This window comes from Calypte anna, chromosome 3, assembly GCF_003957555.1.
Source record: "Calypte anna isolate BGI_N300 chromosome 3, bCalAnn1_v1.p, whole genome shotgun sequence".
In the NCBI taxonomy this organism is placed as follows: domain Eukaryota; kingdom Metazoa; phylum Chordata; class Aves; order Apodiformes; family Trochilidae; genus Calypte; species Calypte anna.
The window spans coordinates 99968920-99995749 of NC_044246.1; the positions used below are offsets into that span (position 1 = coordinate 99968920).

Genomic DNA, 26830 nt, shown 5'->3' on the forward strand with positions numbered 1-26830 from the left:
GGCCAAGCTGTAACTGCTGGAGCTTCAGCAGGCATGTCATCCAGCTATGCTCACACAAGAGGACAGCTAGTTCTTGTTACAGTGGTCTGGGATTTCAGTTGTACAGTTGGGATTTCAAGGTTGTGGTCTTTCAATAATGTTGGGAAGAAATTCCAAAGTTTGTCCTTTTCCTTTTTGTGATGATTTACTGCCTGATTTTGCCCTCTTGGTTTAATATGGAAAATAATTTTAGGTGGCATCAGACCATTTCTCAGATATATTTAGAATATTACTTACTTTGAAAGCCACATTAACATTTAAAACATCAGTATACTTCGTATGCTCAAGTAAATTCTGGTTACAAAAGCAGTATTTCTGCTGGCTTCATGTGTCTGTGTGATGTGCGTGCCTAAGTCAAAAGCTTTCAAAAAGGTCCTAAAACAAACCACTCCCCCAAAACCCAATTTACTCTGGTCTCCTACACTGCTTTGTACTGCACAAAAGAAAATAAGGTGCAAAGTAGGAAGTGCACAATTTGCTTTACAGAATCATAAAATAATTTGTCTCCTGTATGGCAGGTACCTGCTATCAACAGGAATATTGGGACTAAACTTAGAGACAAGGAAAATAAAAGTATTTCTGGAAACTCATTTCAAAAAGAATCTTCAGAAATTGACTTGGTTTGCTGCTGGACTGAGTTACAACAACACCTCAAAAGGCTGGCTTAGCATAAAGTAGCATCTTTACTACCATCAACAGTGAGCAGAGAAGTGAGCTCTTTTAAATTCTGAAATACTTCTAAAAATACTAAGAAAGAATTTTGAAAAGGTTAATGAAGTACTGTGACATTAGCTGTAGATGTTAAGGCAGTAACTCTGCCCCACAGGATTTTACTGTATACAACTTTATTCAGCATAAATCATTAAGGTTGGAAAGACCTGCAAGATCACAAGTCACCATAATCAACAACCACAACCACATAAACATATCCTGAAGCACCACAGCTGAACACTTCTTGAACATCTCCAGGGATGGAGACTCCACCACCTCCCTGGGGCTGCCCATTCCAGTGTCTCACCACTCTCTCAATAGAGAAAGTTTTCCTATATCCAGCTTAACCTGTCCTGGCACAACATAAATCCATTTCCTCTTCATTCCAATCACTACTTAACTTGGGAGAAGAGACTGACACTGACCTCTCCTACAACTTCCCTTCAGGTAGCTGTAAAGAGCAGCAAGATCTCTCTCTTCTCTTTTTCAGACTAAATAACCTCAGGTCCTCAGTCACTCCCCATACACCATGCCCTCCAAACCCCTCAACAGCCTCGTAGCTCTTCTCTGGACAAGTTCCAGAACCTCAATGCTTTCTCTTATACTCTGGTGCCCACAAACAAATAAATACTCAGGCTGTGGCCTCACCACAGGAGGTGAGGGACACAATCACTTCCCTACTGCTCCTGGACACACAGTTTTTGATACAGGCCAGGATGCCATGGGCCTTCTTGGCCACCTGGGCACACTGCTGGCTCACGTTCAGCCACCCACTCACCAGTACTCCCAGCTCCTTCCCCACCAGGCAGCTTTCCAGCCCCTCTTCCCCAAACCTGAAGCCTTGCTTGGGGATATTGTGACCAAATTGCAGGACCCAGCACTTGGTCTTGTTAAGCCTTGTCAAAGCATCCCATCCTTAAGCTAAAAAGACACCACTGTTTTAACTAAGGAGTCTGGGATAGTACTGTCAGTTGTATGTCTGGTTTGCAATAAGCATGGGTTTGAGCTGAGGTGTTGGTGTGTCCAGTGTTCCCTAAGTTGTGGGGCACATCCTCTTACATGAGGTAGGACATGTAGTGCAAATTATCTCCTGGAACTGGAAACCATCATTCCACATGCATCTACCCAATTACTCTGGGTATTGCACTTTCAACTTTTTTTTTTTTTTTTCTTTCTTTTAATGTAGATGCAATGAACTCGAGCCAGCTAGAATTTGCTCAGCTTGACATACATTGGAAAGAAAATTTAGTAAATTAAACTATCATCTAGATACAAGGCCAAGGTACTGCTCCTGTAAGGAAAACTGACAACTCTCTTGACAAGTTGCAAAAGGAAGGAAAGAGAATGGCATTAGCTGACAATGTAGTGCAAGCTAAGACAGTACTCCAGAAAAGAGCAAAGAAAGCAAATGCTTAAATGAGCAGATAGAGCTGACCATTAGCATGTCAGGACCAAAACATTCTTCCTAGAGAATGAGAGCACTTAGGAGTTAAAAACCTTCATGAAACAAAGGATCAATAAGAAATGCATGGGGGAAGGGAAGAAATTATGAAACCAAAACACTGATTGAGAAGCATATGAGTTTATGTAGAATCCTGCCACACAATACTTGGACAGCAATTCAAAGTGACTTCATGAAGAAAATGGAATTGATACAATTTATTTTTTTAAAGCAACGCATGTCAATTGAAGCACATAATCTGAACAGTTTTATTGTTGGAACACTCACTTGTGCACACGCAGAGAATGAACAAAAACATGGAAGCTGGAGGATGTACCATCAGAAGCCTGCAAGGACTAGTAAAAAGTCCTTTTTCATAATGTCATATCCTGTCTAGCCAGGACACTAAAAGGAGTTAAATATTTTCAAAAACCCACAAACATGGGAAACTAGGAGGTAGAGGTTTAGAAAAAAAACTCTTAAGTGATTTAGGGGAAAAAAAGAATAGAAAAAAAAAAAAGCAGAGCAATGTATTATTACAAAAAGCTTTGAAAACTGGGGAAAATGGTAATACTAAAAAGCAGTCTAAAACCAAGAGGAAGCAGATTATGATGTGGCAACACACAAACTAATGGTCTAGCAAGCACAAATTCTTCCGCATTCCTAAAAGTGTGGCTGGAATACTGTAGTAATAGTTCTGACTATCAGTGCAAACACACATCAGGAGGACAGATGGGAGAATTGCAAAGGATTACAATAAATTGCATAATTTAGAAGATCTGCAAGGCATGGAAAAATATCAGGAAATTGGCTGTTTTCTCTTAAGTAATTATTGAGGCGAAGCCATTAACTCCGGCAGATTCAGTTAAGAAGTCCACATGTCAGCTTAATTAAGAAAAGTTATCCAGGATATATTCATAAATGAACACTGTTCAAATATGAAATGAGTTCTTTTAACAGCAGACTTTTTAGAAGTACACTAAATTTGCGAAGACACTCGTAGCACAAGATACTTACATTTAAGTTTAGCCCTTAAGTGATTACATGGAATTGTTACAAGTCAACAGTAAGTGGTTTATAAAATGTAATTTTATTTCATGTTACTTTGCTGTTACAGAGGGCATAACATTTTCACAAGGCTTTTTTGGGACTACAATCAATGATTAGCAACACACAATAGTGGTCCAAACTCTCTAAATAACAATCACTGGACAAACTTGACACCTTCTCACATGTGCACAAACCTGCATGGAAAAGTACTAAATTTTATACTTGGACATGTGAACTTCAATTGGTTTTCCCATTCCAGTGTATTAAGAAATGACATGCACTTTAGTCTGCCAAAAAGCACTGCCTGCACTCCGGCAGTAACATGCTGCTTCTAATACATAGTAAAGTGAATACCAGAACTATGAAGGCAGGAGTGTAAGTGAACTTTTATTGGGAAGGGATACCAACTTAAACAGCAGCAACTGAAGGATAAGAGAAGCCCCTGTTCTCAGACACACAAGCTTCTGTATTACATGATACAGGAAGTGACTCAATTTGTCATTTTCCAAACTAGAAATGCTCAACTTGATCTGGCCCAGTACTTCCATATTCCTACTGAAAAGAATACACAGTAGCATGTGAAAGTCAATTATGGAAAGGAAACCCTGCAGAATAAGAAGGGAATGTGGAGAATTAAAAGCTATGTGGAACACTCTTTAGTTGCAATTAACTACATTTTCATATCTTACTGTAATACAAAACACAGTCAACTGGCAGGAACTGGTTCAGATTTGTCTTTAAATACCAGGTACACTTTAGTCCGCTACATAAGTGTTTGGAAGTTACTTATGTTTATATGAAATGAAGCTATTAATACTTTTCTACAGCAGTAACCGCACACCAGGAAGGCCAGGACAAACACAAATCAAGGAATGGAGTTTTCCCAAAGCTGCAGTGTGAAAAGACTATAAATTGATTTCCATACACATGGATGGGTTTTCTTTGCTATAGGAAATCCAAGTGGAGCTATAAGGAATGGAGACGTGTAAAAAGGTTTCTTGAGAAGGAAAGGGAGAATGACGCCCCACGTGCAGTTTTAGTTTTCTGCCCCTTCTGCAGCATCACATTCTTCTCCTGCGCTGTCTGATGTCCATAACTAGAAAAAAAGAGAAAAGTGTCGTATTTCAGAAGGGCAGCTTTGCTTCCAAAGAGGGACGACTATTGACTGTATAGAAAAAATTACACTGCATTGGCCTTAGAGATGTCTACAAAGTACCAGTGCACTGGAGGTGTACAACCCTAGCACTTGCTCAGAGGTAACACACAGGGCACAAGTGGCCATGCACCTCACACATCACCTCACACAGAGCAGACTGTGTAGTAAACAAGCCCAGGCTTCTGTGTTTAACAGTGAGCTGTGTCATCGATCCTAGATCATTCAACAAGTCTGAACAGCAGCTCTGTGAGTAACATCCATTTCAAAAGCAGCCATCTGAACCCTGAAAGTGAAGATTACCATTTTGATTACTGAAGCTAAGTATTTTATATTGCTAATAAAAGATATGTCTAGTGAAGGAGTACTGCAAAATAATAAATGTTGCTGTAATGTTAAATGCAGTGAATATCCAGAGAGAATATTCCTAAAATATTGCTCTAGTTACATATTTTAATAGAACAAAGTGATTCCATTAGGTGCTTTTCTTAAATGGTTAATCTTTAAATTACTTATTCAAACATCAACTGATTTTATTCCTAATACATTGGAATTCCAAATGGGGAAAACGGATGAGGCAAGCTGCACTGGATGCATAACTAAACAGTAAGTTTTGGTTTTGAGGCTGTCATTTAAAAGTTTGCATAACAATCCTTAACAGATGACAAGGCTACTGGTCTTTGACCTTGTGTAGTATCTTCTAGGTTGCTAGCTGAATGCACCTTCTCCACTGAGAGGCTAGAAAGCAACTACGAATACGAGCTATCTAATCATGAACTTACACTACATTCAAACTAAGTTACAAAAAGGTATAGTAGGGTAAATAGCCCAAATCACTGCCACATTTTTCACTAGAGTGAAATGTGTTTTGTTTCATCACAAATTCAGTCTAACTAAGCAAAGAAATGGTTACAGAACAGACAGCACATAAAAAGTCAACTTACTGTTAGGTTGTCTCTAAGCAACTGCATGATGAGAGTACTGTCTTTGTATGAGTCTTCATTCAGTGTATCAAGTTCTGCAATAGCCTCATCGAACGCCTAGGATAATTAAATTGTTTTTATTCTTTCTAATAACTGATCATTAAACATCCAGAAGCTAAATTTATCAGTAAAGTTATCTTAAAGCAAAACAAAGAGCAAGCAATATGACAAGTTAATGACTTGAATTGTTCTATCAGAAACAGAAGCATAATAAAGGCATAATAAAAACTTGCTGTGTTGCTGAAGATTTAAGTCACATTGTAAATACACCCTGTTTGTACCCCCCATTAGGACAAATAACACTATCAGCTTGGAAACTAGATACAATAAATACTAGATATATATCATTTCCTACATAAACTCTAGGAAATAATAATTCATATTATTTTAAGCATAAACCCTTTTCTACTGTCCCTAAAGGCATACAGAAGAAAAAAAGGAACTTACTGTCTTTGCCAGTGTGCAGGCAAGCTCAGGATTGTTGAGAATCTCATAATAAAATACAGAGAAGTTAAGAGCTAGACCCAAGCGAATCGGATGTGTTGGCTGCATCTCCTTCTTGCTGATATCAAATGCCTCCTGATAAGCTCCCTGTGAGTTTTCTATTGTTTCTGTTAAAAGAATGAGAAACATTAAAAACAAACCAGAAAAACCTTAAAGATACGACTATCTAAAGTAGTCCATTAGCTGAAGACTGAACAGTACTCTGTTTGAGCCCCAGTCTTAGAAAAACACTGCACTTTAATCAAGGTCATGATTTTGAACTCATTTTAAGCACAGCTGCCACACTGACAAAACACTGGGAGCAAATTAAGCTACTACAGAGCAAAGGTATTCAAGAGACAGATAAACACATATAAGTCAGTAAATGAAAACATCCAAGATGACTGTATTACCTCAGTGGCTCTGATATTTTAGGTACAAAAGAATGAATATTTGCGCATTACTTTTTCTATGGATCTCCTGCTTCATTCCTTGCACAGGATGGACATGCTTGTGTGAGCTAGGTGTGCAGAGTAAGGAAGGCTACTGACTGTATGGCCCTACTTCTTGAGAGGTTTGGAAGGTATGTACTTCATGTTCCTGAAAAACTGGAAGTCTGCCTCCAAAGACTGGGGGGACAGGTCAAGATAAAAAACTCAAGATCAAGCCCAAAATAACTGGGAGAAATACCACAGAGGAAAGAGGACACCAGGCCAGAATATACTTAAAGAATGCTACACCTAGTCTAGTCCAGATTCTCTTCCAGGAGACAACCAAAGGACAAACAGACACCCTAAATATGCCTGCAGAATGGAAGGAGACCACAGGTAAAAAAAAACTCAAAATACAGTCCTCTGAGGGAGATAATACCATATTTGCTCTTGAAAATACTGAAGAAAAAAAAGTATAATCTCTGAAGTATTTAAGAGCATCACAATATAGACTTGGGTTCTCCAGTATCCACACTGTAATGAGTGCTAATGAATTATTAATTTTTGGAGAACAGGTGAAAAAAAGCAAAAAATGCAGCAAATGCAAGAAATGTATTGGCTTATAAGCACACACTACATATATGATGCAGAGAAGATAAGCAGATGCTTAGAGATGGGACATCAGAAAAGCTTCAAGTAGAACTATCCTAGAAGTTTGTGAGAAGTCAATCAGAAAATGTATGCATGGTGATACCTACGGCTTCTCAGCAAAACACCAAGATGTGCTAAAAAAGGCTATCAATCAGTCCCTCTTCTACAGTAAGCATCAGTACGCATATTGCTTTCAATGCACTCTTTTTAGCCAAGATAAACTGGTATTTCTCTGCTCAGAGAAGCCCACAGATTTGTAACTGTTGCTCAAGACAAAATATAAATCAGGCCACCTTCTCTAAAGCCAAAGACAAGTTGTTTCTGCTACAGTTAGACCTGCAGCTGTCATTCGAATCAGGTGAAGAGATAAGAATTTCTGAATTCACCACAATAATGCAAACACTTTTACTAAATTTTGTATATTTAATCTTTAAACATAAACATTCTAATACATTAAGGAGACTAACAAAGGCCTTACTTAAGTGACAATCAGATCTGTCCTCTAACTTTGCAATTCAATCGATTTAAACTGCCCTACAGACACCTGCAATGCCAAATGCAAAGGGACAATCACAGCAGCACTCTGCTGCTCCAGAAGCCCCACATCTCCTTTCTGTGTCACAGCATCATTGTAGGACTAATTTTAACTTGTGATGTAGAAATGTATCTCTAGTGTATGCCATACCAAGAGTTTTTAATATCACAACAGCATTTGGACACCTTGCAAAACAGTTCTTATACTGAATTCAATACAACTTATGAATAGAGAGTTAAAATACTCCCCAGAGGAGCTTCTAGGGGTATTTACAACTACTTATGCATGGTTTAACTTCTAGGACTGTTCTACATTCTCAGGATGTCCAGTATCAAGTGACAGTACTAGCTGGAAAGTTTTCCAGGACTTTTCTGCTGGATCAAAAAGGGGCAAGCTAAAATTACAGGGATAGTATTATCCCCGTGAACATATACTACTTCTGAGTGCAGCTCACAGGTCTTTGAGTAGAGTACTGACCTAAAAATTCTGTTGTCTTTTTATAAACATAGGTGACTACAATGAAGTCTCCTTCGCTCTGAACTGGTTAAAACTTACAGATCAACAGGACTTTATCATACACTATAATGGTGAGGCCGCACCTGGAGTATTGTGTCCAGTTCTGGGCCCCTCAGTTCAAGAAGGACAGGGAAGTGCTTGAAAGAGTCCAGCGCAGAGCTACTAAGATGATTAAGGGGGTGGAACATCTCCCTTATGAGGAAAGGCTGAGGGAGCTGGGTCTCTTTAGTCTGGAGAAAAGGAGACTGAGGGGTGACCTCATCAATGTTTTCAAATATGTAAGGGGTGAGTGTCAGGGAGATGGAGTTAGGCTCTTCTCAGTAGTGACCAGTGATAGGACAAGGGGTAATGGGTGTAAATTGGAGCATAGGAGGTTCAAGTTGAATATTCGGAAAAATTTTTTTACTGTAAGGGTGACAGAGCCCTGGAACAGGCTGCCTAGGGAGGTTGTGGAGTCTCCTTCACTGGAGACATTCAAAACCCGCCTGGACACGTTCCTATGCGAGGTACTCTAGGTGGCCCTGCTCTGGCAGGGGGAGCTGGACTAGATGATCTTTCGAGGTCCCTTCCAACCCCTATGATTCTATGATAATGTTGCAGAAATCTGTTTACTCTTCCTCACTAACTTTAGTGAAGAAATACAAACTAGCAACATTAATTGTGTTAGCAGACCTTCATCTGATTTTTTTTTCCAAAACTTCTGAATAAGCCTAGAGAACATCTGTCCATAAATTTAGGATCCATGACAGGAACACCAGTTACAATTCCCTGGCACACTATGCTTAAGGTCTATTCAGAATTTTGCTCTGTCTGCAGGAACACTGGAGATTTCCAACTAATAGAGCCATTCCCACTCAGCTAACTCACATGAGCTGCTGTAGCTCATTTACTGCTCCCTCCTCCACAGCCCAAAACTGAAGTTCAGTAGCTATGAAAGACCTGAAGATCAAAAGATACTCACGTTTCCTGTCATCACCACAGGCAACTTCAGCAAGGTATCGGAAGTAGTCTCCCTTCATCTTCAGGTAGAATACCTTGCTCTCTGGATTAGTTGCATTAGCTATTAAATACTTGTCCAACAGCTCCTGAAACAACATCAACAAGATAGGCATATTACACACACCATTGCAAACTTAAGTTATATCTATTTTTCTTCTCTCTAGAAAGTTTGGATGGACTCAGGAGTCCTTGTTTGAGCCCAGACAAAACCAATTTTCTTTCTAGCAATTTTACTTATCAGTTAAGTCTCTTCTAAGTAACTGCACCTGCTGAAATTACAGTATGTTTTCTGTCAGTGTCTGCTTCTGGAACTGATAATACTTGGTATTTATAGTTGCTACTGGAGAATGGTATGCAGAACCAAGACCACTGCTTGGTTCTGCTAAATATCTTATGCTCTGGAAATGAGGAGGCTGTGACCCTCCATTATGGAGGAGTGGACCAGACAGGGGACCAAAATTGACCAAATGAAGCATTCCATCCCAGACACATCATACTCTGTGTAAGTCTGAGGGATCATAGAATCACAGAATGGTTTGGGTTGGAAGGGACCCTAAAGATCATCTAGTTCCAACTGCCCTGCCTGGGCAGGGATACCACCCATTAGATCAGGTTGCTCAAGGCCCCATCCAACCTGGCCTTGAACACTTCCAAGAGGGGGGCAGCCACAACTTCCTTGGGCACCCCATTTCAGTGTCACCCTCACAGGAAGAGTTTTTTTCTAATGTCTAACCTAAATCTTCCCTCTTGAAGTTTTAAACTATTTCCCCTTGTCCTCTCCCTTGATTGAGCTCTCTTTGTTTATGTCTGGCATTCTGATGTACTCTGCCCTTGATCCTGGATCTGTGTTTTCCTGAATCTCTGTGTACCTGCCTGCAGCTCCCATCTGCCAGTGACCCCAGGAGCTCAGTCCAGGACTTTCCCTGGGCCAGACTTGCAGCCTCGTGGTGATCTGAGAGTTATGGTCGAAGTGTGACCTCACTCTTGTATATATTTTATTACTCTTTTTCATCATTAAGCTGAGTAGTTTAGTTTCCAGCCAGCAAGTCTATCCCTTATTCCTTCCTTTCCCTCTCTGAGGAGGGAGAGGGGTTGATAGAGAGCATCTGTTACTCGTTTAACTGACCACCCCATCTTAAATCATGACACTCAAATGTTTGCTACAGGGGAAAGTGAGGTTTTAAGGGCATTTTAGAGATATCCATACTTATTTAAACAAACTGTGGAAAGGCACAAAGTTAGAGACTACATTAAAATGATCAGTCAGAGACCAAATCTGACTGCACAAAAACTCAGAAGAGATACATTGGCATATAGTTCCAAAAAGCTTAGTTTCAGGATATATGATTCTCACTTCAAAAATGTTGCTGCAAATGAATAAGCTTTTCCTGAAAAAAAAAAAAAAGCAGAACATTTCTAAGCCATTTATAAATAAGAACTCATTACCACTTCACGAGGAAAAAAGTACAAAAAACAACTCTGCTATTTTTGGCACAAATTGCATTCATTAGACTCTGATAAGGAACCTCCAGCCCACCTATCAGAGAGAGCCAAGGATTGGAGCCTCTCCACTTGGTATCCAGCCTCACCAATACATACCAGCCAGGACTTTGTGAGGCTGTGAAGTACCACCCACTCCCTCTAGCATAGTAGGGAAGCATCCTTCACATCCACCCTGCTGCTCTTGGGAATGGGAAGAGCCATACAGTGCTCTTCAGCACACGCTAAACTTCTGCTGGCATTGCACCCCTGCCTCACAGGTCTCCCACCTGATAACCAGAGGGACAGGTAATGGTACACAAACCTCCAGTAAGAAAAGAACAGTCTCCTTCCAAGGCTGCAAGGCTTTCTAGTCCTCCCAGAAAAGAGAGTACTTCAGGAAACTGGCAAGAAGAACAGTTGCTTCTGGCTGACCTCCAATGTCCCTGAGCCCCAGCAGTTTTACCCAGCCCATTACCACAACCATCCCATGTTTTCTGGAGTTGACAAAAGATGTGAATAAGCAAACCCCACAACACTCAGGGCAACTTTACACTAAGAACTTAAGTGATAAAGATCTGCATTCAGTTACTTGGAAAATAAACAGGTCATAAAAGCAGCAGAAAGTTTCCACAAAGCTTGCAAACTGTGGCTAGATAAGTAAGATTTTTGTTAAGGGGACGTGTATCCAAATTCATGAGGCAGCTACAAAGAACATATTTTAGGAACTGAGAGCTTTCAGGGCAAAACCCCTTAGCATTTTAATTAGCAACTGTAGCACTAAAACGAAAACGAGCTAATTTTAGACACAACCCTATTCCCTATGCATACCACCGTACCATTATTACTTCCTTAAATAATCAACACCAGCAAAGCAATCCAGCTCCAAGTATTTACTCATTCCAAGTCCATTTGAGGTCTTAGCAATTTTTTTATACCAACACTTCTAGTAGTGCACTTCAAACTGGGTGAAAAAAGGCTTTTTTTCCACCTACGCAGTATGCTTCTCGTGGATGTAAGATTGAAGACAGACAAGCTCTCTTCAGAGAGGCCCTTAACAAGGCAGTAAGAAACAGTAAAGAACTACAAGAGCTCTTATTGCCACCCCAGAATTAACAGTGGGAATGGTAAGATGATACTGAGCACGACACACCCTTTCACCTAAAAACATTTTTAGGACTTTCTGTAAGACCAGAAAGCCACAGCCAAAGACCAGACACTGGCTATGGCATAGGGTTAAGTGGGGGATTTGCCTCAGTTTAACACAATGAAGCATGCAAGCACAGTGAATAGTAGATCTCCCTGGTGCTATGGAAAAGCAGCAAAACAGGCACATTTCAAAAGAAGAGACTTAGTAGGCAGATGGGTAATAAAACCCCATATTAATACCATTGTTTTTTGTGAGTCATTCCCATATTAGCATGAGTTATTCCCACTCTGCACATTTCTGCACTGAGAAAAACTTCACATTTTGGCTCAATGTTTTCCCAAGGCTTCTCTCCTGTCAGTGCTCAACACTACACAAACCAGTTCCAAAGACTTCAAGACAACAATGCAGCAACCTCGAGTTTCACACAAGTTTTTGTAATAGACCAATACTTCCGCCTATACTTCTGAAGGTTTGCATTAAGCAGCAGAGATGTGATTTATCCATGTGCTCAAATGTGATGTGAAAAACTACAGCAGTCTAAGGAGCACTGACCAGGCAAGGAAAAAGATCCATTGAACAGGATTTTGAACCAGCTACTTGACTAAACTGTATCTTTGATTTTTCTTTTAAACGCCAAAATAAAACTTCAGGATGTCACAACTACATCAACAAAGGAACGAACACGCACTTTTCTTTTATGCCTTCCAAAATCTAAAGATTTATTGTAAACTTAGCACACAAAAAATATTACTGATCTTATTACAAAATTCTGCCCTTGAGACAGCTCTAACAGTTGAGTACCGGCTGTAACTGATATGGCTTGGTTAGGGCTTAAAAATATGAGCACCCTGGAATCCAGTGTACATGAAAGAATGTTTAGGGAGGGGAGTTCTAGCATGTCTAATTTAAGCTGAGCTCCAAACCTACATTCCCTAGAGCATTAATGACCATTTTTTTTTTCCCCAGGCAGGGTATGCCCAGCACTTCTTCCAGAAGCACAAAAGGATTTTGCCATGGCCCCAGACCTACCACAAGCATGTATAGTGCTGCAGCCTGTGTGTCACAGTGCATCCTGAAAGTGCTTCCTGCACTATGCATGTTTTAAAACCAGTGGTTTTATGCAGATTTCTAAGAAACTTAAGAGAAAAAGTGAATGCTGAGAGTGAACTGTGGTTTTCCAGACAGCAAAGAGTGGTTTACAAACTGCTTTATTTCTCCCAATTTATCTCTAGAACCTCCTATCCTTACCACAGCACATGATAAGGGAAAGATCAGTGCCTCTGTCAGCTAGGGTGAAACATCCTTGTTCTGGATTTTGGGTTTTTTTGTTTTTTTTTTTCTTTAATAGCCATATGGAACAAGATATCATATATGAATCATGTAGAACATAACAGAATACAAACAAACTTTGAGTAAAGCTAGTTATTTATCTATCCAGACATCTTTCAAATCAACAATGTACACTGGTGCACTTAGTGATCCATTCATCTCTGGACATCCTCTGAATTTCTTGGAAGACATCTTACCCTCCTTCTAACAGACAAAACGTTGGCAGAGCAGTGAGAGCAAGCAGACAGCATAAGCTGTCTAAGCTAAATTACTTACTTTGCACTGTTGTGAGTCAGTAATAGCCAGGGAAACTCCATATTTCCTACATCTCTTCTCCATCTTTCCCCACTAGAGCTTTCCTATTTTTCCATCAGAACACAATCAGCCATGAACTCTCATTTTAAATATCAGATGATAGGAAAGCAAAATGTCTAGGAGTATCCTGATCAATGAAGCTGACCTCAGACAATCTCAAAATTTATTATGGTAAATTTTAACTAAATAGAGCCTGGCACTACCCCAGGTATGATTCTGTGATGAAGTCAGCAAATACTGCCATCCATGTTCACATACAGCAAACATGCCCACTTTTTTTGGGTCAAAGTTATGTATTAAAACACAGTTGCCACCATCATTAGGAACTGTGATTGTTCTCACTACCTTCTAAACCAAGACCTGAACAACCAGCGATTACACACTCAACAATGTCAAACATACCTCTCATTGCCATCAGAAGCCACAAGATGTTTGAACTGTCTGCCCTGTTGATGGGTGACTCTCAGAACCACAAGCAGTAGCAAAAAACAAGGGATCAAAATCTGTCCTCGAGCCAGACCCTTCAGTTCACTGTGCAGTTGCATTAGAACAAGCCTGCACTGTGATGGTGTGTGGTTGGTATCTGACACTTCCCATACACTGATACATAATTCTGAAGTCACACACTGCTCCTCCTGTAGTGTGACAGCATTTCCCACCCCACTTCTCATTACTGTTGCTCATCTCTCTTTTTTCCTACCTTCACTCTGCTAACACTCTTGCTGTCCTAACAGCATTGTATTCTCAGGTGTGATGTATTTCTCCCCTGCAAGAGAAGGTTTATTTAACTATTAAAAGAGATGCCAGAAACAAAGGGCTACACAGTCCCTGGAACAGATCTGCAGCTGCCTGAAGGAGCCATGGGGAGCAGGCTACGAGCCTGACAGTCAGCCACTTCTTCCCCCTTCAGAGACGTAAAGAAACTTACATTTCCACTGCCTTTTTGGATCCTTCTCCAGTTCCACTTTTTTTTCTTTCCCAGCTGAGTAACTTTCCTTTCTAAGTCTCTTTTCCCTTCTGCTTAAGCAGTAACAAAGGTTGAACATGTGGTTATAGTATCAGATCATTGCAATTAACCGGAACCAGAAATATTAAGTTTAATTCATCTACTCTCATCACTTCTCCATTATTTCCATTTTATGAAAAGCAAACCCTGGAGGAATATGCCAGCTGTTATCCCAAAGTGCCTGATACAGAGAAAGCTGCCTGAAGACACAGCTCCTTGAGAATTATTTGTTGCATATGTATCCAGCCAGGCTCTCCTTAAATACACTATGCATGCAGCAGCTGCAGTTCATGTACCAGTTCCACTCCACACCTGCTTTCTGTTACCTGTTTTCAGGAAAATCCCAACAGAAAGTCCCACCAACCACTGTCTGCCCCCTCCCCATTATCTAAGCCCATTTTAAAAGGTAAGCTTAAGACTTCCAAATTCAATTACACTGTGCACTAAGCACTTTCTGTACAATTTAACTATGTGGCATGTTCAAGTGTCAGAAAAATACCACTACTACCTGATATGTGCTGTCCTTTTTTCACACACATTCAACTATAAACAATCTTAACAGCAAAGATGAGTTTAAAAAAAAAATAAAATTCTGGAACAAACTGACCTTTGAGCTGCCGTCAGCACTTCAGCCATTTAGAATTTGACTTCAATAAGAACAGTAAATATATAAGTAGAAGTCTCTGCATATATCACAATTCTACCAGCTAAAAGATAAATCCTTCACACTTATTCATTCACTAACAGAAGATGAACATGAACCAGGTCAGCTCCAGAGACTACCAACTGATGACAAGTAGTTTAAGGTCACTTTTCAAAGCAAGCTAAAGATACCATGTGCCTAGGTATGACAGAAGTTCTCAACGTGGCAAACTGAAGGAACTCAAATGTATTTACAATGCCAGCATCACTCAGACATCGACACCTAAGATATGTTTGGGTCACGTCACCAGCACCAAGTTATTAAATGTCATACTATTAAAAGAGTGGTCTACATTACCATCTGCATTTCTCACCAACCTGTAAATATAAACTGGTTAGGTTGCTGCATGACCTTTAGCAAAGAGCAGCATGCCAGAGTTCAAAATTGTTGGCATAGGATTTTGTGAATGAAGTCCATATGAAGTTTATTTTCAGGCTTTTTCAGCAATGTTCTTGAGTCTAAGGCAAATAAATCTTACTTAAGTTTGTTTAAAACACCTTATTTCAAAACCAGCTTGCACCCCACAGGCACACTATGTGAAGTGTGTGACACTACATAAATTCAGCCAGGACTGCAGTGCGCAAAAATACTTGGAGAAATTCTTCACTCCCAAGTATTTCTGAAAGTCCATTCAGCTACAACAAGGAAAAAATCACCAACAAGCAGCATATGGGGGAATTGTTTCCACCCTAACTGCAGTCAAAAAGTAAAGCTAAGAAGTTGGTGAGGCACCTCAGACCATTATATTCTCTTAACGTAACTGTTATACATGAATTTAAACATGTTCAATTTCCAAAGTGTTTGGGAGCAGAGATGATCAGTCTATGTTTCAAGAAGGCTTCTACTCACAAATGACTGCCTGTTTTAATCGTCTCATAAACTGGTAGTAAGAGTTCTTGACTATTTCAAGTATAATCAGTCATTCCAAAGTCCACAGTATGACTCACTGAAACCTCTGAAACCTAGGTGTGTTTTAACATTCAGCAGTTGTTTTCTTGACAGGAAAGGGAGAGTCCCCTGCTGCAACAGTAAGGTCAATTTACTTTCAGAAGTATAATTCAGCAGAAGTAAGCTCTTCATCCTTTTGGATTCAAGTTCTATGCATTAATTCCTTTTGGTAGAACACCGAACACTTTTCATACAGATCTCACAACACCATTAGTATTTTAGTTTATATATTGAAGCAAATACATTCATGACTTTCCAGTAATGGCATGGCCTTAAGATGACCTCACAAAGCAGAGACAAGTGTACCTGGCATGGAAACAGAGAAGGTGATCTAATTCATCTTTTCCATTTGGTTCTGAACCTTTTGTCTACATAGTTTTAAAAACTGGCAGTCAATATTTAGGATTGGCTCTGAATGAAGCATCTGGAATCCCACTTAAGAGATGCACTGGAAGCCTTAGCTACAGCATGTCTGTGTACACTATTCTCACCTGGGGCTGAGATTAATTTAATCTAAAATTTAAATTCACTGCTTACATTTCTCATAAAACAAGAAGTCAAAGTTCTGTGGTCCCTAATGGGCTATTAAGCCAGGAACTAGAAGTGTGTGGAAATGCAGTTTCTTTCTCTAGATTTTCATTACACAAAACCCACTATCCAGTGAAAGTCAAAGAATTATTCAGGTTTTATGGAAGAGCCTGAAGTTTTCCAGTTTCTCATTGCCAAAAGTAAAAGATGAGTCTTAAAAAAAATGCTATTTCCCTTTTCAAACATTGTAAATTTTTGCTTAATGGCCATAAAACACAATCAAATTGTTGGTTATCTCAAATTGATTATAACATTCTTCCCTGATTGCATTTTCCATATTTCTAATTCCTCAGAATACTTCCAAGTGTTATTCTTCACGTGGTAAGCATGCATCACTAACATCAAATTTTTCCCTTCGGAACTACCTAAAAGTTTTTTCCAGCATCCTACACATTTGTGATCTTTCATAATATGACAGAATCAAACAAAAGTCTAAATTTGCATTTTAAAATATTTTTATGCTCTGCAGCTAGAGAAGCCCTGAAGGTATGATTAAACAATTGATATATATCTAGACTCCTCAAAACCAACAAACCTACATTGGTTTAGGTTATGTTGCCCTTGTAGAAATTAATGATTTTTAAAGCCACCATCTGTTGATTATAAACAAATTCTCTCAGGAAAGCCTGAGAGTTATACTAGCTTCAGTTCTGCTGCCTGGGAGTCCTAGATCAGAGGCTTGTGATCACTGAAATCTAGAAATATAATGAAACTGATGCTCTTTCTTCCCATTGCTTAGTATACCTGAAAGTCTTCTGCCCTTTTGAACATCACCTTGAAGGAAATACAGCCATATATTATTTCATTCAGTGCATTAGGTGTGTAATTTGTTATTCTCCACATGAGACAACCCACAACAATAAAATCTAACTCTGAAGTCAGAAAAAGTTGAATTCAGCATTTCAGATAAACTTGTTACAACAATTTCTTATAGCAAGTGAACCCTGACACTCTTGCTAAGGCCCTGCTCCCTACAATTCCATTTAAAACAATTTCTGCTTACAAGAATTTTGCAAAATGTATCCAAGTTCTACAGAACAGAACTTCCGAAGTGCTATCCAGGAAATATGAGGCAGTCAGTCTGATAACAGTGTATGTAATGCATTTAGAAAATTTAGCAAATGGGAAGTTTTCTTTTTTCAGAGCCTAGCATGACTCCCATTTCCCTACTACTTCACCAGATGGATTGTACACGAGAGGACAAAATAAAGATCACTAAATCAAGGAATAAGCTTTTGTCAGTGTTTGAAAGTGCTAAATAAAACCCTTTATTCCTTTAACAAAATAAGAGACAAGTGTAAGCAAAATCACAATAGTTGAAATTGATTACTTTCTAGTTCATTGGTCTTAATATCTAACGTGTTTTGGTCAGTGCACAGAACCACAGGATATGAAACTCAGGACTCAGATTATTCTCACTGCCTCCTGTGTCTAACAACCTGATTCACATTAACTGCTATTCAGATGTACAGAGCAAATTAGCAAATTACAATCTTACAAGACATCTGTATGCTCAGCTGGAGGATGCTTCCCAGCATCCTCAGAAGCACAAAAGATGAGGAGGTACCTGTAAAAGCCAAGCCAATGAACTCAGGAGGAAGCACCACAAATAAATGTAGTGTACAATAACAGTATTAATTACCTTACCTAGTTATTATATATTATAATTATATCTTCAAGTTTATGGTCAAGTACAAAAGCACTTAAACACAAACAGCAAGTAACATCTAGAGGCACTAAGCCCATCATTATCAAAGTCCAAGAGCATACTTAAAAAGGGGCAAGATCCACACAAGTAAGAGAACACTGATTTATCACACACCTTCACCTACTGAACTTAAAAAGCAAGTATACTCAGGCACTTTTACCAGTCTTTCCTGTCTATCTAAGGCCTTCCTCTGAAAATCAGGTATCCCTCACTACTGAAAACCGAAGCTTTTGTGCCCACAAAGAAATGGGTACAATCTACCGCATTAATAAAGTGCTAAACAACTTCAGTTTGTGCTGTAGCAAAGAAATCAGTCACTAATAACTTTCAAGCTCAACTATGCTCTTTCCTCATCAAGTTCTTTCTCTCTGATATCATAGAATCAGAGTGGTCTGCATTGAAAAAGACCTTATTAAATGCCTGCTATGTCTTACTTCAAAAAGGCTGCTATCATATTAGTAACTCTCTGGCAGGTGAGAGTGGAAGTGATTTACAAAATAACAAAAATGTTAAAAGCTTCACTGCATTAGCAGAAAAAAAAATAGAATTTGTGTCTTTGCTGTCCCATTCTAACTAGTTGAGCACATCGTACTTTCTCAAGGCCACCAAACCTGTAAATGTCCTCCAGGAATTTTAATTCTAGATGTAAGAGTGGATGGAGCCATAGTATAGACAAAGCTTTAATACCCTTAACTACAACCAGGCTAGTTAATCTATAGCTTAACATCATTAAAAAAATAGATTTGACAGTGAGGATAGATGAAGCTTTGACTGCCTAATTCTCAACAGCTGGTCACCTGCACTGGTATTACAATTTCCTATTTTCACTTACCCTACCTACATCCTGCTTCTCACAGGCTTTTGTCATTCAGGACAGGCCTTTTGAAGCTGTTAGAAGCTATGACTTTGCAGAACTGAAGTTTGCTGGTGGTCATTTCTAAAACTTCAAAGAATAGCAAAACCTGAAAATCAATGGATTTTCTGCTTTCAGTAGGCATTAAATTAACCCTATTGTCAGCCTGACCTAATGATGGAGATACCCATGCAAATCAAAGCAGGGACCTAAACTTATCCTGGTAGCTTCTGAAAAAGGAAACAACATAAATAACACAATGGCACAAGTTTTCAGAATCTCAAAAATAATACCTTGCTGCCATTCATTTTGTATCGTTCACCAGCTTGCTTGTGTGTTTTAGAAATTCAGTATCCAGTTGCAAGGGGAGGGGGCAGCAAGGGATGACTGCAGGTGATGGCAGCCTCAGATACCATCAGAATTCCTTGGACCATTTTTGGTTGGGTTTTAACCATCTTCAAACTAGGCTTTGTTTCTACAGGTGTAGGTCCTTTCTTAGAAACTGATTCAGTCCTCCTTGCACAAAAGGAGCAACAGATTTTAACAAAGGGCAAAAACTGAAGTAAGAAAAGGTATATCTGTGAATAAGTTCAGATAATGAACTAAAGTTTTGAGTGTACTAAATCAGAAAAGATTCATGCATTGTTCCACAGTACTTACTACAAATGTGTTAATACTTGCAAGAAGTTGTACTACAAACACAAAGGAGAATCAATTCTCTACCACATATTAACTTTTATTAAAAAAAAACCCTATTGTTATTCCAAGCATTTTTTTAACATTCACTCCAAAAGTCTGGATTTCCCAAGAAGTTAACATTCCCAACCTAAGATCTGGCTTTGAGTCATGAAGTAGCTAATCCTTTTAGTCATTTACTTAAAGAGGATGAGTCAATAGCATTTGCTTTGATTTATAAAATGATAAAAAAAAGTTAATACTTGAAACAATGTCCCAACCTCTATCAGGACAACCAAGGTCCAAAATAGTAGTGACTTCAGTGATTAGTATGCCCAATCTTCAGATTCAACTGCAGCATAAATAGCTCCCAATGTGTAATATCCTTTTACTCAAAAACCAGTGTCACCTCTACAACACTATGCATTTCTGTATAAACTCCAGCTGTTCACTGAAAACAAGAAAACAGAGGGAAAGGATTCACAATACATGAAACTCTTCATGGAGCAGCATCAAGCAGATACTTACTGAATCTGCCAAACTTCTGCACGTATAGTAAGAAGCAGGATTTCACTTTTCTGAAGGCCAATGATAACAGGAGAGAAAAACAGGGCTGCTATCAAAGCTTATTAATTATCCAATGTTAATCAGGTATTTTAGGTGACACAAGGAATCTATTTGCTACAAGAAAACACCAGCTTTATTTTCAATGAAACAAGGAAGTGCTGCTGAAAAATGCTGCTTTGAACATTACCTCCTAGTATGGAGATTTCTGTTTTGTTTATTTTTAAGTTATTTACTTCAGAACTAGATCTACAAAATGGACAAAAGTCAGCAGTGGACACGGATTTTAACCTTTGGTTTTATTAGAATTTTCTGTTTCTTAATTAAGCAAAGCAGAGGTACTAACAACACTGCAACCTGGGGAGGAAGAGAGGGAAATTACAATAGCAACACATTTGACACACTTTCAACAATTAACACTGCAACCTTACAGAAGGTTAAACATTTACAAGCATCCTCTCAATCCTAATACAGTAATAACTGAAAGTATATACACCTCACAGCTCAAGACTATTTCATTGCAGGCATTGCCACAGGGTATCAAAAAGAATCAAGAGCACAAGAAATGCTACTGTTGGTCCACTTTTGAAGGCTCATGGTACCCTTGCTTATTTGTAGTGAAACTGCCCAATATAAGCCTGACACAAGGAAATGTAAAACTGTTTACGGCAAAAACAGAAGTTTGGAAATTACTGAAAAGCTTCATACATCTAGCATTTATATGGAAAAAAACAACTTCAAAGCAATTAAAATAAACCTTTAAGTTTCAGCTACAGATACAAAGAGTCTGCATCTTCAAGTTTAAAACTATAAAGCAATAGATTTCATGACTGCTTGCCCACAAAGAACTCTAGCATCAGGATCTAGAACTTGAACATATGGAGAGCACCAACAAATAAAAAAAAACATGAAAAAACCCCAAACTCTACCATTGCAGGTGAAGAGTAAACACCTTCCAGGCAACGACTGATGTCTTGTCTTCCTTTACATCAGTTCTCTCTAAAATATGAAGCAGCTTGAATGCAATGTGAATTACTGCTATGCAGAGGCCCCACAAGGCCCTCAGCAAGCCCAGCAGTTTTATCTACTTCTCCTTAGAAGTTACGATTCAGATGTTACCCTTTTTGAAAACCTGAAGCCACTATATAACAGGGTGTATACACAATAAAGCACTGGTCTTGTACCATATATACCATCTTCAAACTTTCACATGTTATTTAACTATGTGAAAGTTGCTGCTGCACTCAGCCCTTCTACGTAATCCAGTATCTCTGCCTTGAAATCAGGGAATATAAAGAAACATCGACTTTGTGCTCAGGGTATATGAAACAACATACTTAAACTTTATCTTGAAAAAAAAAACCCAAAAAACCCACGTTGCTAAGCTGTTTGTTTATTCAGGGACAAAAGTTTCAGGAACAGTTTTGAATCATGCCTCATGAATCACAGTCAACATAAATCCTCTGTATTACCATAGAAGCAGTCATTTAAAACGGAGACTTCAATAAAAGCTGCTAGTGTATGTTTCAAATAAAGCATTCATGGAAGAAGTTTGACAAAGTAATACCAGTTCTTCATTAAAAAGCTACTCTCACCTGAAAGACCAGTCACAGAACTAACAGCTAAAAAGGGTTCAGATCACATCACCTCCTAACTTGCAAGGCAGACAAATCAATGTCTTCACTGCGTGGCATAAGATGAAATATCTTACTGCGAACCCCAATAAAGTTGTGAATTAAATAATTCATAAAACTTTTAAATTTTATTCATAGATATGTATTTCATTTATATCAACATAATTTCGAATGTTTGTATTCTAGTGGTTCTTTATCAAACCATGGCAAAAAAAACCCATACCTATTTTGCTTGAGCTATTCTTTACATGAAAAACTGTAATTGCAGCTAGAGGGTTGCTAGCTTTTAAACAAAAAGGCAGAATTTTGTAATGCCAGCAGAAGTATTTCTAAATGAATTTTCTAAACCAGATATATTTCACTTTGAAAAGTTGTGCCATACCAGTAATAATAATTAAAAAAGCCTTCTGAAAAAACTGTTAGTAGAATGACTAACAGCAGCCACACTCCACCCAATGCATCCACCCTTGCTAAATCCAAATACTCCAGATGACAAGCAACCTTTCCATGCTACTTGCCAGAAGTCATTTCAGTTTAGCTGCCTTCCTGGAACTAAAAAAGCATATTTGAGATTCAACTTAAGAGATCTGAAAAAGCAGTTACTATAGCATTAGTACAGTAGAAATTATCATTCAAAGAAGGAGGAGTCAAAACCAGTTCATGTCTCAGCTTTAAGAAGCCCATCCTTTGTACACTGGGAGTTCCAACCTCTCAGACGCTGACTCATTAATCATAGGAGTGGTAGATGGGGAAGGAAACACAGAGAAGCAGAACAGAACACAACTGCACATGGACCTCAAAGGAAGAGTAAAAATCATAAGGCTTGCAGTAGATGGCTGACATCTGAAACCAAAGGGTGGCACATCTTTGCCAGCAGGGCTGAACAGGAAAAGCATGCACAGCTGTAGGTTTTGGTCTGCACTACTTCCTGCTGCCTTCCAGACAAGAAGAGAGAGCTGTCAAGCACACCACCTTCTCTTAGGAACTAGATTTGGTAGAAGGACAGAGGGAGATTAAGAAGTCTCAAGAGTGAGCTTTATGAGGTCCCAATAAGTTAGTTCTTAAGTGGGGTATTGAGGAACAGAGACAGAGAGTAACAACAGTACAAATCCTAGCACCCCATCACACAGGTTCTCGTAAAAGTCTTGTCACAGGAAACAGGAACCAGTGCCTCACATGCTATTTTCGCAAAGGTGAAAGTTTTACAACTTAACCACACCTGTTAACTGTGGAAAAACATGTACTCTTCAGTGTCTTAAGGAATTAACTGATTCATCAAGCTATTAAGTTTCCAAGTTGTTTTCAAGGAAAGGTAACTCATTATGACCGATTTAGCAAAAAAACCCACCTAGGTGGCAGTATGCATGGAAGCATACAGGTATTTTCAGCACAATCAAAAGAAGCAAACAAACCACTCCATATTATTTGCCACACCATTACTATTACATTACATACATGCAGCTTAGCACAGAATAGGGTCTAGCAGCTTACACACTGCTGACTTGCATCTCTCCAGCTCCCACTACAGTGCAGCACAGTTTCACTATCGATAGCATCTGGAATTCTGCTCCTTGCACAGAAATGTACTCCTGAGCTATGATGCATGCTTGAGGTGTCATGCCAGTATTAGCCCCTCAGTTTTACAGTATTCCATAATTACTGCAAATTCATCTTAAAGATTCCCCTGAGAAGTCAGCTCTAATTTGACCATCAGTTATTTCCATTCCTCAATATAAATATCCTACTTTATAAAAAATCATATTTTATATCCAAAAACTTAAAACATCTCTTGAAGAACCTTTAAGTGTATTTTTCTTTATGCAAAGAAAGAAAACGCATACCTAGTTACTTTAAATGTTTTAAATGGGTTACTAGCTCCAATCTGAAGAAATAAAGGTTTCTTCACTTTCTTTTCAGTTTATCTCATGAAAAGATAAACTTACTAAACAGAGCACAAATAGGAGTAAGGCTAAATTCTCTCCATTCCTGCAATCACCTAGCACAATACTGCAAATAGATAGTCCATCCAAAAACATACTCTAATTACACATTCAAAATTTAGTACCTCAAATATCTCGACATATATGGGCCCCACAACAAAGTGCATACAATCTTCTGTCTCACAGTACCCCATTCAACATTGCAGAAGTTACTCTACTGACTTCCCCCATGCCAGCTTAAGACTTTGCATGACATTACCCAGTCAAGTTCCCAGTCTTAGTCCCCAGGACAGCAGCACACACAAATACTTTATTTCATTTTCTTAAAACACAAAACAAAACCCAAAAGAGAAATACAGAAGCATAAAAAGAAAAGTCCCCACTCACCAGCACAGTGGTGCAGATGGACCTGAGCTCAGACTCCACCTTCTCCCGATAGTCCTTGATAAGCTGCATCTTCTTGTCACTGGTGTCTGTCTTCTGCTCAATGCTAGAGATGACCCTCCAGGCAGAGCGTCGGCCCCCTACTACGTTCTTGTAGGCGACTGAGAGTAGGTTGCGCTCCTCGTTGGACAGCTCGGCCCCTTGCTCCGTTACTGCCTTCATGCAGGTGGCCATGTCATCGTAGCGCTCAGCTTGCTCAGCCAGCTTGGCTTTCTGGATCAACTCGGTCTTATCCATGGTGGCTGGCAGTGGGGCAAGAGCAGCACAGTAGGAAAAGCAGGAGAAGCTGGGGATGTCACACTACCGACCTGAGAATGCACCTCAAAACCTGCCAGAAAGAAGACAGCAAGCATGCTAGGATAAAACTCTACTGACCAGGATGTTAAGCCACCCTCTAAAATAAAAGGGGATCACAGTGAACCTCGCCTTGCCTCCCCTTCCCCATCTCCAGGTGCTTCTCGTGGAGAGATGTACTGTAGCATCCTATTCCTCTGTGCAGGCCTAAGGGGAAAGGCTCTCGTCTCAAGGGTCCACCCCTAGGGAACCCACGACCTAGAAACCCAACTGGGGAAGGCACTGCCAGCACTAGCCAAGGGACAGCAGACTGAAGACCAAGCGCTAGAAATAGCTCTTTTTACATCAGAGCTTAATTTTTGTCCTCATCCTGCTTTTCTTCCTTGCCTTATGTGAATACATTAACACGCTATCAGGGACCTGGAGAAGGACACCGAGTTACCACCGGGCCCTGGGGCATTGAGGGCAAAGCCCTTACCCCGTGTGCCGCAAGCCCTGCAGGAGAGCCGAAAAAAGGCGGGTGCTACAGCCGGGACAAGCGGGGAGAAAGAAACGATAAAAGGAGCCAGACGAGCTGGTTCCGGGGGGAGTGGTAAGGAAGGGGTTAAAACCCCACGGGCTAGGAGAGCGGGCCCGGGATCCGCCTCTCTCGGACACTCGCGCTCCGACGCTCGAGCGAGGCCCGGGGCGCTCGGGGCGGGGCGGCCCGGCGGCCAGGCCGGCAGCCCAGGGCGCTTCGCCTCCTGGCGGCGGGGCGCGGCGGGGCCCGGGCCTCCCCGCCTCCCCCCGGCGGCCGCGGCGGGAGTGACCGCAGCTCCCGCGGCGGGACGGCGGGCCTCGGCGCGGAGACCCCGCATTGCCAGCGGGGGAGCGCGGCAGCACGGCAGTGGGTGGGGTCTCGGGCCCGGTAAGGGCGGGGGCCAGGGGCGGCCTCGTCCCTCGGGACGGCGTGGGGCGCGGGGCGGCCGGCGCTGCCCTCGCGGCGGCGGGACGGAAAGAGGAAGCCAGCGGTCCCGCCGGCTGCGAAATGGCGGCGCTGGCTGGCTGCGCCTCCCGCTCCCCGGGGCCGCCGAGCGCTCCACGCCGCGATCACAAAATGGAGGACGCGGCAGCAGAAGCAGGCAGCGGCGGAGGGCGGCCCGGGCCCACGACCGCCGCCGGAACGCGGCACCGCGCTCACCTGAGTCCGCTGCGCTAGGCCGGGCCGCGGGCGCCACCCGATCGGCTGCCTCGCTCGGGGCGGTGGCGGAGAGAAAGAGCCGCTCCCGTCTCCGGCGAGAGCCAGCGCTAAAGGGCGTTGGCACGGGCAAGCCTACCCGCTGCTCAGCCCGCGCCCACGCGGCCAATCGCAGCCCGCCCTGCCAGCCCGGCTCCGCCCCTCGGCGCCCCGGCAGCCAATCCGAGCAGAGCGCGCCGCCGCGGGGGCGAGCGCAGGCAAGGCACAAGCTCGGTTGGCCCGTGGGATGCGGCTGGGGCCACGGGGTTTCCTCCAATTAGATCCAGGGTGAGATGACGTCACTGTCGCCATGGTGATGCTGCTACAACCCCCCCCCCCCCCCCCAACCACCACCGCCCTCCCCCTCCCCCGCCGTTGCCCCTCCGCCCTTCCCGGGCAGCCGGGGCCCGACCGCCGCACGGGACAGAGAGGGGGCGCGGGGGGAGCTCCCGGCGGGGCGGGAGGCGCCGGCCGAGGCGGTGCCCGCGGAGGCGGCGGGACTGGGCGGTGGGAGGGAGGGAGCGAGCGAGCGAGTGAAGCGGACCCCGCCGCCTCCCCGGCGGCTCTTTGCCGCCCGAAAGGGCAGCGGCCGCTCTTCCGCCTGCGGGTGGCCGCGCCCTCGGCCCGCCTCTCCCCTCAGCGGGCGGGCGGGCGCTCCCGGAGGAGCGGGCCGGTGAGCCCGGCCCAGTCCGGCTCGCTCTGAGATGGCTTGGGCGGGGCTGGAGGAGCCGCCACGGCCCCGCGGCGGGCGTTGGTCTCCAGCGGGGCCGCTGTGCTGGGGCAAAGTCCGCCCGGCCGCGGCCCGGAGGGGGGGGGGGCTCAGCGTGACCCGTCGCCCCTCCCTGTCTGTGCCGCGGCCCGGGGTGGAGGCGGCAGGAATGTCACGGGGATTCTGTTCCTAACACGGCTTTTTTTCCAATGGCAGGTTATTAAAAGGGTATTTCAAGTGAAGGTGTCTGGGCTCTGCCTCTGGGACCCCGGTGACGGGAAGG

At 41.7% G+C, this 26830-nt stretch overlaps 1 protein-coding gene across 1 annotated transcript; it reads right to left on the reverse strand.

Moving 5' to 3' along the window:
- Nucleotides 1-3010: 3010 nt before the first annotated feature.
- On the reverse strand, nucleotides 3011-25980 carry YWHAQ (tyrosine 3-monooxygenase/tryptophan 5-monooxygenase activation protein theta). The gene is made up of 6 exons (XM_030446589.1): nucleotides 25803-25980; nucleotides 24272-24656; nucleotides 8955-9078; nucleotides 5825-5988; nucleotides 5339-5434; nucleotides 3011-4337 (listed from the first exon to the last, which is right to left on the reverse strand). The coding sequence occupies exons 2-6, from the start codon at nucleotides 24563-24565 to the stop codon at nucleotides 4278-4280; spliced, it is 738 nt and encodes a 245-aa protein (XP_030302449.1). The 5' UTR covers nucleotides 24566-24656; nucleotides 25803-25980; the 3' UTR covers nucleotides 3011-4277.
- Between the last annotated feature and the right edge of the window lie 850 nt (nucleotides 25981-26830).